Raw genomic sequence first — 14,674 nt, forward strand, 5'->3', positions numbered from 1 at the left:
ATGTACGTATAGTTGTTTTACTACATTTAAAATTGGTCAAAAACAGTGTGTAAAACTGTCGATTTACTAGACTGATTATGGTTAGCCGATTTACTATTGTAATGTTTTTTTCTTTTTCATGAAACTCGTCATAGTGAATGTGTACAAAATAATGATAAATGATAATTATTATATATGATTGTTTATTGTAATTGTCCCCATATCCATGATTCCACATCCCGCCATTTAAATACGTTAGCGCCTAATACTCTTTTTTAATATGCTTGTACATTGTATTTGAATACCCGTTATTTAATCAAGATTATGTTCGGTGAATTTAAAATAAAACGTGCTACTCGGATGGATATAAAGATTTCTCTTATAAAATATTGTACATGAATCGATGTTGACAGCTCTTGCCAAACTTTTCCATTGACTGATTTATTTAATATCAATATTGAATTCATGAAGCATGAACTATTTCTTTATTACACTATAAAATGTTTATACACTGATAAGACGTTTTCACATGAGGAAGTAAACTATAGATCTCTTTGAAAAAAACTAGTGCCACTTAATATGAAGTGTATGTGTGTAGCCAACAGTGTGCTTAATAAGCACTCACCTGATAAGGCTCAAAAAGCAGCTTTCGTTGTAGAGTACCCCGTCAATGTCCCCAGTCATACTCTTAAATGATTGTTTTAATCACGAAATTGTGTGTTTTTAACTCCACGCAATTTTCAATGTATAAGCCCGTGAAATGAACCTTTAGCCGAAAAAACGTTACTGTACAACGGTCAGTGAGCACCTAAATGCACAGTAACTAGTGACAATAATGAAGTTAAAAGAAAGTTAGCCTTGAAGAGGGCCTGTTTGTGCCAGCATAGGGTGCTGCCGTTCAAGTCGTCTCGAAAAAGGGGCTTATGCACCCTAGTAACCTTCCGCGTCGCCTCTGCCACATTTTAGGACCACTCCATTCGGCTTCAGACACACAATGTACTACAAATTAGGAAGTGAATAACAGGGAAAGAGGAAAAAATAGCCGTTCGTAATTAGAATTAAATGAAAATAAACTTGATATCAATTTCAATCAGTCGTTCATTTTGAAAAGTTGTTTAATTGTATTTAAGCGACATTGTTGGCAAAAATGTATCAGTTAAAAGTGACAAAGTATTTGATAAAATGTCAATGCATATACATGTAAGATTGAAATTAAATTATGGTCTTACGTTCTTTAAACTCGGGGGGTGGGGTGTCCGTTGCCGAGTGGTTATGGTCGTTGACTTCAAACCACTTGCCCCCTACCGCTGTGGGTTTGAATCCAGACAGGGACTTAGGATTCTTTCATGTGAGGAAGCTATCCAGTAAGCTTACGAAACTTTTGTGGTTCTACTCAGGTGCCCGTTCGTGCCTGAAAAAATGCACAGAGGGGCACCTGAGGTCTTCCTCCACCAGTTAAGTTGGAACGTCGCAATATGACCTATACTGTGTTGGTGAGACGTAAAATCCGATCAAACAAACAAACAAACAAAATCTTTAAACTCGTCACAGTGAATACTCTTCAAATATGATAATATTCTTCATTATATTATGATGGATTTAAATAAATCCCACATACCAACACTCCCCCTTTTCCCCTATTCCCTTTTTGATATAAATTGACATTTTTTCCGTTTATATGGACTAAAATAACAATTATTTGTTTACCCGATATTTTGTTGAACATTAAGTACACATTAAGGAAATCTTTAATAGGATTTCGTGAAAGGTTTTATAGTTGTTAAAATCTCTCTTGCAGAATTATTACTATAACAACTATTCTCTTAACGTACAAATACGGAAATTTATTTTGCATGAAATATGTTTTCATGATGCTATTAAATATTTTTCAACACTATTAAGAAGTTGATACTTAAGGAAGTAAACTTAGAGGTAGACAAATTCCTCGGTATTCAGGTATTTAAAAAGCTAATGCGCAGTAACTTAAACACTTGGGTCATAAATATTTACAACTTTAACCTCTCCTTTATTACAACACCGAAGTGTGACTCCACTTAAAAAATCATATTCTATTTTTCTTTATAATAATGGTGAAAAATATGATATACGGAAGATGTCATGTACAGAAAAAAATCACAGCTTGCATTGATTAATCTAAAGATATCTCAAGTATAGATCAATGCATAATGTATAACTTTATACTACTTTTTTTATAGTGTTAATAGCGAGATAAAGAATAAAACTTAACACACACGTGCCCATTCCAATGCAAAACAATTAATTTTTATGTTTTGGTGGTTATAATTTGAAATGCATTTATTTCTAAAGAACATTTGATTAATTTACTTTGCATCACTGCGATTTTTCACCTTAATCATATGCGTTATTCTGTACCGTATTGATTACCTCCCTTGTTTAAGTGCTAAATACGCTTACTAAACTATAAATACATGCACATATGGGTTTTAAATGTTAGAAAATGAAATGATAAACTAGTTAGATGTCTTTCTCAAATACCGATATCATGTTTAAGATATGTGTCTTTTATATTGATTTGTTCTAATAATAAAAGAAATATAACATCTCGAACAGTTTGTTCACCCTTAACAAGATTATGTGAGCGTTGGCTAGCTCCTCCGTTGACATTCCTTGACTAGGGTGTATACTGAGTTCCATCACCATCAGTGTGATGTTAAAGTTATATGATATTAATAATTTTGTTTATCAAACTTTCCATATATTGATATATGATTATGAAACGTAACTCTCTTTTTATGTAAATATGGCAAGTTAATAATAATTATAAATAAAACAATTAGGAAAAAAAACAAACAAACAAAACATACTCATACATCAAGAGTAAAAACTATTTGTATGCAATGTTTGTATAACGCACATGACTTAATGCGAAAATATATTCAAGATGTGACATTATGTGTCAGATTCCCTCAAGATGATCAAAAACCTTTTATATATAAATATACAACTAGTGAATGAGCTTGATGTGTTTTGACCATTTATCAAGCCAAAAGAAGCCAATGTTGACAGCTGTTCTTCCATGCAACACAATTCTTACAGGTGTCTAAACCCGCAACACAATTTTAATACCTGTCTTATGCCGCAACACAATTTTTACAGCTGTCCAATGCCGCAACACAATATTTACAGCTGTCCAATACCGCAACACAATTTTATGACTTTCCAATGCTACAACATATAATTTTAATAGCTGTTAAATACTGTTACACTTTTTTTTCGATCAAATTCTTGGTCATATCTCGGCGGTCGACCAACCTAGCCGGCTTTGCTGGAAATCTAACTAGTTGTTACACATTAAGTAACCCACATGATTTTTGAATTACTATTACACTTGATGTTCGAGATCAGTTGTCACAGAAAAATTTCGCACGAGGATCGAACAAGCGGCAACTGGATTATACATCCAATGCTATCCCTTATGAGCTAAGCAGGCGGGGGGGGGGTATGATTTCAAATTTGCATTAAGCCACGTGCGATGAAATTAATATATAAATACTTATGAGTATTGAATTCAGGTATAAGATGAATGGCATGACGAAAATGAACATTTTCTGTTGAGCTTTCAAGTCACTTAAAAATGTAAAAAACATCATATAGCGACTGTCCACTTGTACTGGTCGATGAAGATCTCATGTGCTCTTTGGTAAATATATTAGACAAAGCGGGCACATAAATGGCTATCATACAATTATTTAAAATAACTCTGTTTGTTAAGAAATCGGAAAGTTCATTTTCAAATCATACCATACAGCTTGATTTCTACAAATATTTTCAGGAGTCATTACTGTTTAGACTTAATTGAAAACAGACACAGTTAAATCCTTGAATGTACCAAATAGAATGTATATTAAATTATGGAAGTCAAAATACCAATTTGTTTACAGTTTGCCACCTTTCTGACATTTTTTTCCTATTCGTTTTTCTTAAGTTTTCACATTTAGGACTATTTTTTCTTCGGGTGATCTGCATCTCACATGTTCTTTAATTATCAATTAGACAAAGCAGGCACTTGAATGAATTATCGGCTGTTAAAGCGGCCTTCAATATTTCTAATGATTAAATGTGTTATTTTCAGATAAAGCGCTTCATATAATTGTAAAATCAAATAATTAAGATTGAAAATAAAATTTTGGGACGATGAAATACATAAACAAGAAGGAAATCCCTCTTATACAACTGTTAATTAGTATAGCTGACGATACATTTTTCCGAAATTTCTATTTATAGACATGAACGTCACTGAGGCGTTATAAATCATGTAAATAGCCCTCGCAATTATAATAGTGATTTAGTATTTTGTATGGAAGTCATAATAACACTTTGTTTACATTTTGCTGACATTTATTTTTTTCACATTTATCACTATTTTCTTCAGATAATCAGCATCTCATATGTTCTTAATCAATCATAAAACACATATTTCCATTTCTACTGAATGAAAAATGTATTCATTTCTGAGAAATGATGTGTCTTTAAGTCAATATAAATATACACAAAATATATTAAATCATATCGGTTTTAATTTAACAACTAATATAAGCATCAATTGGAGCTTGTTTTCTTAAGAGGGATTTCATAATCGCCATCGTCTGTCAAAAAGTTTGTTTCTTTCTTATCCGTTTCAACTACTTCCGAATAAATGGAACTTGATTTCATAAGAGGAATTTCATAACCGTCATCCCCTATGAACTTATTTGTTTCTTTCTTATCCATTTCAGTTACTTCCGAATAAATGTAATCGTCCTCCTTTTTAAATAGTGGTGTTATGTAGTGATTCTGACTGCTTTCTTGTCTGACTGGTGCCTCTTGCGTTGACTTTCTGAAAAAAAGAAGTAAAAAGATAAAATTGGTAATTTAAATTGTTATGCAATGGAAACATTGTAGTATAACCATTGTCTTAAAGGGAGTCCCCCGAGGTGTTTTAACATTAAGGGACTGGAACAATTTTTCCGAGATTCGTGTCCCAACTGGTAACGGTCTGGACCAATTACTTGTGTGCGAAATTCCAGGCCATTCCCTCGCCCCGTTTTCCCAAAATAATCATTTTTATTCTGCAAAATGACACAACAATGAAAAGCGTTGCAACGCTTTTGACTCAAATCCGGGTAAAAAATCGCAAAAAAAAAATCGATTTCAAATTGGTTTTGAGTATAATTCTTATCATTCTTTGCAGACTTTTCCATTTCAGTGCTCCATTTGATCTTCGTAAGGTTTACAAATTTTATGGTTTTAGGCCTTTGGACCTCAGTGGAGTTTCTTTAAAACCTTTGGGGCTTTGAAAAATCTACAAGTACAAACACGCAGACAGTTAATGCGAACCACCCACTTGAAGAAGTAAATGTTATTTATGAAACAATCAGTTTTATATAACCAAACGTAGATAAATTCATTAAAAAAAACTGTTAAATATGTTTTTCGTAATTTGTTTTATTTCATTACATAGCTGTAATGAAGCTCCACAATTTTAGACAGCGCCCTGTAGTTTTCATTTCTGCAGCATAAATTTCACATAAATTGAAAAAACGGGCTGCTCATCTCCCCATGTCAAAACACATACAAGCTAAATTTTCGAACACTTGAGATGGTACAAAGAACATGTAGTTCACATTTGTGTAGACGATGAATTGAATACCATAAAATTATATTGAAGTATAATTATTTAGCCAACGTTTTCTTGTTTAAGGCACACGCATAACTTTCGGATAGACTATACCTTTTACTTTGGGACAGACTATGCATTCCAGTATGGGACAGACTGTGCATCTCGCTTTATGACATAAAGTGCATTTCACTTTGGGTCATAGTTTTTGATGAACTGTGCATCTCACTTTGGAACAGACTGTGCATTACAGTTTGGGACAGAATATATCTTACTTTGGATCAGACTGTGCATACTTTTGAACAGACAGTGCCTCTCAATTTGGGAATGAATGTGTATCATACTTTAGGACAGACTGTGTATCTCACTTTGGAACAGACCGTGCATCTCACTTTGGAACAGACCGTGCAACATACTTTGGGACAGACTGTGCATCTCACTTTCGGACGGACTGTACATCATACTTTTGGACAGACTGTGCATCTCAGTTTGGGAATGACTGTGCATCATACTTTAAAACAGACTGTGCATCTCACTTTTGGACAGGCTCTTTACAGGTCTTACGCTCATTTATACTTTAAATCTAGCAACTGAAGTACCTCTTTTTCCAGATGATGACTGCTACGATGATACCAACGATGAACACAACTAAGAAAATAGCCACAAAAACATACACAGAAGCTGAAAAGACAACCAATATCACTCTTATACAAATGGAGCTAATTACCAAATCTTGTTGGGTTGTTTTTTGTTTTTTTATATTCTCGTTACAGATGCCTTTAAAAGCTGCATAATATCAAAAAAGTTAAGTTTCAGACCTTTTTAATTCGGTAACAGAAGATCTACAGTAACGTTATTAAGACGTTTCTAAATGCTTCTCCGTATTATAGGTTCGCTCCACAAAAAAAACAAGCATATATTTAGACATTTCATTATTTCATATAAAAGTTGCATTTACGGCTTTGAAAATAATATCTTGGTGTATACCCCTTACTTAAGGGATAAAAAACTAACACAGTAAGCAACTGCTGGGTTTGATTTATTCAGCTCATCCCCTTGATATTAATTTTTACCTGGGCGTTGGGTATTTGGTGTTCTTTCATGCTTACATAGTCTTCTCATCTTTCTATTGTTCTCAGAAAACAGGACGATAGTAACGTTGTTTTCGTTCTTTGTTAGATATCCGTAGCGGATATTACTGCCTTCTACAAGTTCACCTATGTAATAAGAGGATAAAAACGTGCGTAAAAGGAGTTTACTACATCAACGGTCTTTATGGTTTCAATGTTTATTGCATTATAAAAGAACAATAATGTTATACCAGCGACAAAATTTATCATGAATGCACCCCCCCCCCCTTTAAAAGTAGTGTAATTTTCGTATATATTTGATACATGTAAGTGTATAATTATGTTATTGTATATAAACATGCATTCCAAAATGTTAAAACATAAACCTTGAAGTAAACATTTTTGTATATGATGAGTCCTTTAAACATATCTTATTTTAACCCATGAGATACATTTGCAAGTCGGTTATTCATTTTTGTGAAATAAAAACCTTATCGCCATTGTTGAAATTTGCAAAGTTTATCTGTGTAACTTGTGTTTGGTTTCAAGTAATACGATATCATTTATCCAAAAAGCTTGAAGCATTTTCTGTTTATGTTTATATTGTTTAAATCGCTGTAAACCATGTAATAGATAAAATCTATTTCATGATTTGTATTGAATACCATTGAATTAACATATATTTATTATTATAATTGTCACCCCATGTAAAATATTAAATAGTTTGTAATAAAAAACATTGAAAATTGTCTAGTACCATCATATTTATGAATAACTTGGCTTCTAATGGTTCCTGTCCAGTATATTCCGGTGAGAACAGTTTTAAACTTTGAAGCTGACGTATAAGATATTGGGGTTGTGTCATGCTCGAAGCATCTAGACGCCGCTGTTGTCCATGGGTAATGTCTGCCATTTGTACTTTTCTCCAAACCAGCTAAAAAGTATAAATCAAATTTTATTATAGTTATTATTCTCTTGTCTTAATTAAATGGCATGTTTTCGTTATGCATGTAATGTTATAGATTATATCTCATAAAAAATACTTTGTTAGTAAATGTTTGACCGGTAGTCCACAAATATTTTGTTTTTAATTATTTGTCCGGCACTTTAGTAATTATGTTTAAGAAATATAAATTGTATCATAGTTTGGGGACATTTCTGTTGAAAGTGTGAGTTAAATCGTACACATATACAGTATTATATATGTACATATATGTACAGTGCGTTAACTGGAGTGCAGGTATAAGTTACCCGCACTCCAGAGCATGCCCATTGATGGGTTCATTTTGTCCGGGGTTTACATTTTGTGACGACAGAGAAAAGGATTGCGATGGAAATATCATATTCAGATGCTCGTTAGTTGTTTATTTTTTTGTGGGGTTTCATATTGCGGTATCAGGGAACGTGTTTTTATGTTTGACTATGATACAAAAGAGAAAGAACATCAAAACACTCGGCAATCTGATTTATACTCGGGGGCTACGCACCCTCATATAAATTAGATAGCCTCGTGTTTCGATGCTCTTTCTATTACATATTGGATATTTGTTTGTTTTGCATGTAAGAAATATATTTCACTGAGTGAACACCAGATGCAATATTTTCACGAGTGGCGTAGCCACGAGTGATAATAGAATAGCTGGTGTTCACGAATGAAATATATTTCAATCTTATATGTAAAACAAATACATTTCCCCTTTATTTCATGCTTTTTAGGTGATTTTAAGTATTTTTACTGATTTAACCGCGTAACGTCGCACATTCTCCTTTATGACTTCATCACATCATGACGTCACATCATCAGGTTTGAAATATAGTTTTGTAATTTTGTTACATTTTTAACATGACGTATGATGACATATGTCAGCATTTATTTTTGCGGTATTCCGTTTAGTTATTATACTCTTTTCATCCGCATTCAGATATAGCCTGGCTACAGTGAAAAATATATTTTATAAATATCACTAGATCTAGTGGTTTATCAGAATATAATCATCTGATATATTACAGTAAAACACTGGATTGCATTAAACAAAAGACTGGATTTAAAAACAATAAAAAATTTGTCCATTCATTATAATTATTATTTATTTATTTATTTATTTATTTAAATAATAAATAATAATAAATACCACATTTATATAGCGCCCTTTTCATTAAAATGTTCAAAGGCGCTTTACATCAATCATATATGTCTAAAACAATATAAATGAACAGGATTATGAACATTAAAAATATTTTGCATTAACTAATTAAAAGTATAAATTATGGAATTATTTTTACATATTAATACAATATAACTTAAAGATCCTTAAAACTCACTTTACAATATTATTGTCATACATTAAAATTGTCTTCAATATATAAATGTGTAAGAAATAATGTGCCTTTTAACATAAACTCATAAATAAATATTAAAAGCTACTTTAAATGCATATTGATGATTTTCATTGTTTTGTTGTCATACTTTACAACAGAAAATATATGAACGATTGATAAAAAGAATGAATACAGCGACATCAGACTAAAAGAATATTGAACCTAACGAACCTGGATAGCATGAGTACTGCTACACCAAGGTCCAGTATCGAGGGAGTCAGATACCTCCCCACAGCGCATGCAGACCCCCAGGATGACATCACTACTATCACCACAGGAGGAAAGGGCCACGCCCCACACCTTAACACTAAATATTCTTGAAATCTGACCCCTCTGCATTCACGAGCCATATATTATATAACACATGTAAATTATTATGATAAATCAATGTTAGTTTTTTTTTTGTTTTTTTTTTTTATTTAAAAAAAAAAAAAATATTTTCTTTGCTTAAAAATGCTAGCAATGGATTTATAATAATAGATAAGATCTTGCTAAATCATCGTTATAAAACAATAGAAATACTAAATTGATTTAAAAATTGTTTGTTTAAAAAAAAAACTTTTTAATAAAACTAATATTCAAATAACAGATACTTCGTATTCACTGTTTATAAAATTCATTCATAACAGTCACTGATTATTTTCCATAAGCTAAATTGAAGTAGTGTGTTTTAAGATGTTTTTTGAAACTTTCTACTGTGTTACAGTTTTTTAGATGACTTGGTAGTGAATTCCATAGCTTAGGAGCTGATGCCGAAAAACTCCTTTCACCAAATTTCAGTTTAGTTTTTGGTTGCACTAATCGTACAGGTGCATTTGAAGAGCGCAGATTTCGGGAAGTGGAATAAACTTGAATCATTTCCTGCATATATGATGGAGATTGTTGTTTCAGTGACTTGAAAGTATGTAATAAGATCGTGTAATTCACTCTATATTCGATTGGCAGCCAATGAAGATCTTTCATCACTGGTGTAATATGATCTTTCCTAGATGTACGTTTAATCACACGGGCTGAAGTATTTTGAACAAGTTGAAGTTTTTTCATGGTTTGTTGAGGTATACCATATAGAAGAGCATTGCAATAATCCAGTCTTGATGTCACGAGAGAGTTAACGAGTGTTTTTGTAGCTTCTTCGTTGATATATTTTCGAATACGTCCTATCTTACTTATTTGGGCATACGAAGATCTGCACACGGAGCTAACATGATGTTCCATATTAACCCTTGAATCAAGGAATGCACCCAAATTCCTTACACTTGATGACTGTTTGATTTCAGCTTGGTCCACATTGACAGTTATATTTTTCACTGAGTCTGTATTGCTACCCGACGAAAAGACTATAAGTTCTGTTTTGTCTGAATTCAGTTTGAGAATGTTGCTGTTCATCCAGAATGTTATTTCTTTTAAGCAGTTTGAGACAGAATCAAGTACAAGTTCAGTTTTGGTGTTGTCCAACGGTTTGAAAGAAATGTATATTTGAGAATCGTCAGCATAGAAGTGACATTGCAGACCATGTTTTCGACAAATTTCGCCGACAGGTTTTGTGAAAAGTATGTAAAATTTTGGTCCTAATACAGAGCCCTGAGGGACACTGTATGTCATATGCACAGGGTCAGATAGTTCTCCATCAATACAAACAGTCTGATAGCGACCACTGAGATAAGATCTACACCAAGCGAGCACTTTTCCAGTAAAACCAAAGTCACATTCGAGTCGATTAAGAAGAGTGTTGTGGTCAATCGTGTCAAAGGCAGCAGATAAATCGAGCATTACTAATATTGTAACTTCGCCTTTGTCAAGAGATTGGAGAATGTCATTTTGCACTTTGATAAGTGCAGTTTCTGTGGAATGAAATTTCCTGTATGCAGATTGATTTGGTTCATGTAGATTGTTAGTGTTGAGAAACATATCAAACTGACAGTCAGCCGCAGATTCTAGAAGTTTTGAGTCATATGTTTCATTAGCAACTGGTCTAAAGTTTTTCATAATTTCTTGATCCAAATTGTCTTTCTTTAATAGTGGTCTGATTATCGAAGTCTTATTGCGTGGAGGTACGTCGGCGGTGTAAAATGATAAGTTGAACATGTGCGTTAGATATGGTGATACTTCAAGTTTGCATTCTTTTAGGAGCCAAGTCGGTATCGGATCTAGTTCACATGATTTAGTAGATGACTTTGATATGAGCTTAAGAACTTGCTCTTCTGTAATAACTTCAAATTCACTGAATGTTTCTTTAGGCTTTTGTATTTGAGTTGAATTAGATTCATTTGTTATATTACATTCATTTTTAGATGCTATGTCAGATCTGATTTTTTCAATTTTGTTTTCAAAGAAATCACTAAAATCTTGAGCTAGTTCTTTAGCAGAAGTGTGTGATGGGAGCTTAACTATTTATTTATTTATTTAATTTATTTATTTATTTATTTATTTATTTATTTATTTATTTATTTATTTATTTATTTATTTATTTGTATTTACTTACTGTATAAACAGAGGGGTCGCATAAACTCACTGCAGTTTTTCCATTTAAATATCTTAGATACATACTGATATTCGACACCGAGGCAGCCATTCTCTATATTACCGTCGCTTATATCACCCGACACTAGAGCAAAAAATGAAAAATTATGTCTTTATGTCATTTTAACTGACTTTAAGACTGCACATTTACCTCGAAATGAAATTGATCTTATCTATTTCTATGAATAATTTCTAAATGGAGTATGAACGTTTTTGAGATTCTAACAAGCATTTAAGAAGACAACACATCTTTATTTTTGTTTGCAGCAGTTGTCAATAACTATATGATGGTTATGCTCCATGGAAATAGTTGTCTCTGTTTAACCCTCAGCGTTCTTGTGCGACTGCATCTTGTCATGCGACAATTGAAGGCCGAGATCATGCCTGCATTGAACAGTCATACTATGGGCTGCACTGTTTGCTATTCAGTCAGTATACTTAGTTTGAAGTTCGCTCTAAAGTGATGTATGGTGCCCTGATTGAAAATTTATCAAAGACAGGTTTTCGTGTAATTATCTTCCCTTTAACACATATTGTGTATTAAATTATCAGAGTGGTAGTGGTTGTGGTGGCAGTTTTCACTCCTTATCACGCTTGTTAGCCACATTGAAATTACCAGAGCACAGTTCAGCAACCGCATCGTTCCGTGGCAGCTGTCAAGCAGTTTTCCAGTACTAGTTGCCTTCACTTTCGCAAGGAACTGAAAATTCTGTACATACCAGAGCAGAGGTACAGTGCGAATGACCGTAGAAAATATTTCATAATCAATCACAACGAAAGAGATCCGCGCCATACGGGAATCGAACCCAGGTCGCCCGATTCACAGTGAAACGCTCTACCTATTTAGCTAACCAGACGGTTTTGAATTTTCAGAAAAAATATGACCTTTATACAAATAACCACTAACAGAATATGACATATTTAATTACATGTGATAATTCAGAGTGCCACGTCTATTTTCGCGAAACCGAGTTTAAATGAATACAAGCATCCAAGCATCCAAACAAACAAAAAGTTCATACCGTTGGTTATTCTATATACTGACATATGTTGATTTCCACCACAAACTACGCCATTCTGAGTGTCGCACAAAGTGTTACAATGCAGCTGCATATCATTATCAAACTTGTCGTTGTTTAAGCAATAACACTGATATATGCATATGAAAATAAAAGGACAATATCTATAGATTTACGTATAAATCGGAAAAGTGGTGTAAATTCATTTACGAACCAAATTGAGAAAAAGATGCATTTAAACAAAATAAAATTTAATTTCACAGATGTGTTTATATGATGGATAGTTTATAAAATTTGCTTAAGCATTTTGAATAGGCCTATCTAAAGCTGGAGCGATATGGATTATTTCTGGCATTAAAACATTTCATATATTTCTGAAAACTGCACGGCAACTAGGCGCTTTAATATAATACTTGCAAGACTAATTTCATAAGATCAATGATAATGATAATGCAGAAAGACAGGCTCAGTTTTATGCTTTAATTCAAAATAATGTCGAATTGATTCACATAATTATTTTATACAAAGTACTGCTTATTTTATTTCACATTAAAGTAAGCATTGAATATTTCGAACGATGCGTAACTGAATGATTTATATAAAAGTGTTATGTATGCTCACCTCATCCCCTTTTACGCCTATCATAGATGTTCTGCACGTAGTGTGGCAAGTCCCAGGTGTATTTCTTTGACTCATAAAATTTGCTTCCCTTTGGAAAACTTGTACACAACCTTTAGATTAAAATTTTTGACTAGTTAATAAATAGCGTATTGTTCCGAGAGCGAAGCATACTCGTACATGTATATTCCAAACAAGACCACACTAAATTGTTGAATGTCTATTTTCATGACACTTATCAATTATCTTTTATTATCTGTATTTTCTCCGAAAGAATCAATGCACAATTGCATTTGTGTTTTATAATTTTTTTAAAAATATCTTGCACATATGCAAGTTATTTGAAATACCTACCAATGTAATCAAAGTATAAAGTTGTCATGTAATATCCAGTCCATACTTGACCACTCCATTCGTCATCTTGAATTTCTGCTCTATAACCATTGGCATCTAATGTTATATCAGGCGTGGCTAACTCACATTTCTCAACTGCATCGGTCCAATTAGTAACATTATGCAGCTCATTTTCGGAACATATATAACCTTATAAATAAACAATATATATATAAATTTCTCATCAAACTGAAAAAAGGATATCTCTAATTATTGATAAACATTATATTTTGAACTTATTACAACAGGCAGAACCTAAACGATTGTTATAAATATTTTAACTTAAGTAACATGCCCAACAAAACTAAATACCGGTATTTTGTTTTCTTGTATATTGTAGTATATTGTATATATTGCGTTTTGAACCTCCCCGCCGTGAGTTCAAATCCAGTTAGAGACTTCAGATTCTTTCATATGAGGAAGCTATTCAGCTAGCTTCTGGAACACCGATGGATCTACTCAGGTACCCATTTGTGCGTCAAAATAATGCACGGATGGACACCTGAGGTATTCCTCCACCAGTAAAAGCTGGAACGTCGCGTCGCCATATGACCAATACTGTGTTGGTGCAACGTAACGCCCAACCAAAACAACTATATGGGGTTTATACAGGGACAATTACCATAGGTTCCTGTTGATGTTAAAAATCATGCACGAATAGGCACATGAACAGATTCCCCTCCATGATTAGAAATTCGGTCAAAACCATCTGTTTTTCAAGCTGACTCGATTTTGACCTCGGTTATCATAATATTTTGAGAAATACAATAACTTTCAGCATGTACGCTAGCAATAAAAAGGGTGATGTAGTATCATGATCATATTGAAATAGGTGATTCATTTCTTATATCTTCTTAAAGTCACATGTCTCAATTTAGTTTGCTTAATTACATGGTAACCGTTGAAACCATCTTGTATTGCCGTGTAATATTAATATCAATAAAATTGTACTGTTTGTAGAAATTTATTAAATAAAACCATGTCATGCGTTAAAATTAACAAATATTCACCACTGTTATGTATACTCATGTGTTATATTATATGTAACTTGAGTTAAT

The 14,674-nt window shown here is 32.8% G+C and overlaps 1 protein-coding gene across 1 annotated transcript; it reads right to left on the reverse strand.

The window, feature by feature from the left end:
- Positions 1-4,325: 4,325 nt before the first annotated feature.
- Positions 4,326-14,087, reverse strand: LOC132727856 (uncharacterized). The gene is made up of 9 exons (XM_060713443.1): positions 14,084-14,087; positions 13,578-13,766; positions 13,227-13,336; positions 12,609-12,735; positions 11,549-11,671; positions 7,445-7,621; positions 6,691-6,834; positions 6,217-6,298; positions 4,326-4,837 (listed from the first exon to the last, which is right to left on the reverse strand). Exons 1-9 carry the CDS (start codon positions 14,085-14,087, stop codon positions 4,561-4,563), a joined length of 1,233 nt encoding a protein of 410 aa, XP_060569426.1. The 3' UTR covers positions 4,326-4,560.
- Between the last annotated feature and the right edge of the window lie 587 nt (positions 14,088-14,674).

The sequence above is a fragment of the Ruditapes philippinarum genome, unplaced genomic scaffold (assembly GCF_026571515.1).
Source record: "Ruditapes philippinarum isolate M1 unplaced genomic scaffold, ASM2657151v2 ctg9539_1_1_1_1, whole genome shotgun sequence".
In the NCBI taxonomy this organism is placed as follows: Eukaryota; Metazoa; Mollusca; class Bivalvia; order Venerida; family Veneridae; genus Ruditapes; species Ruditapes philippinarum.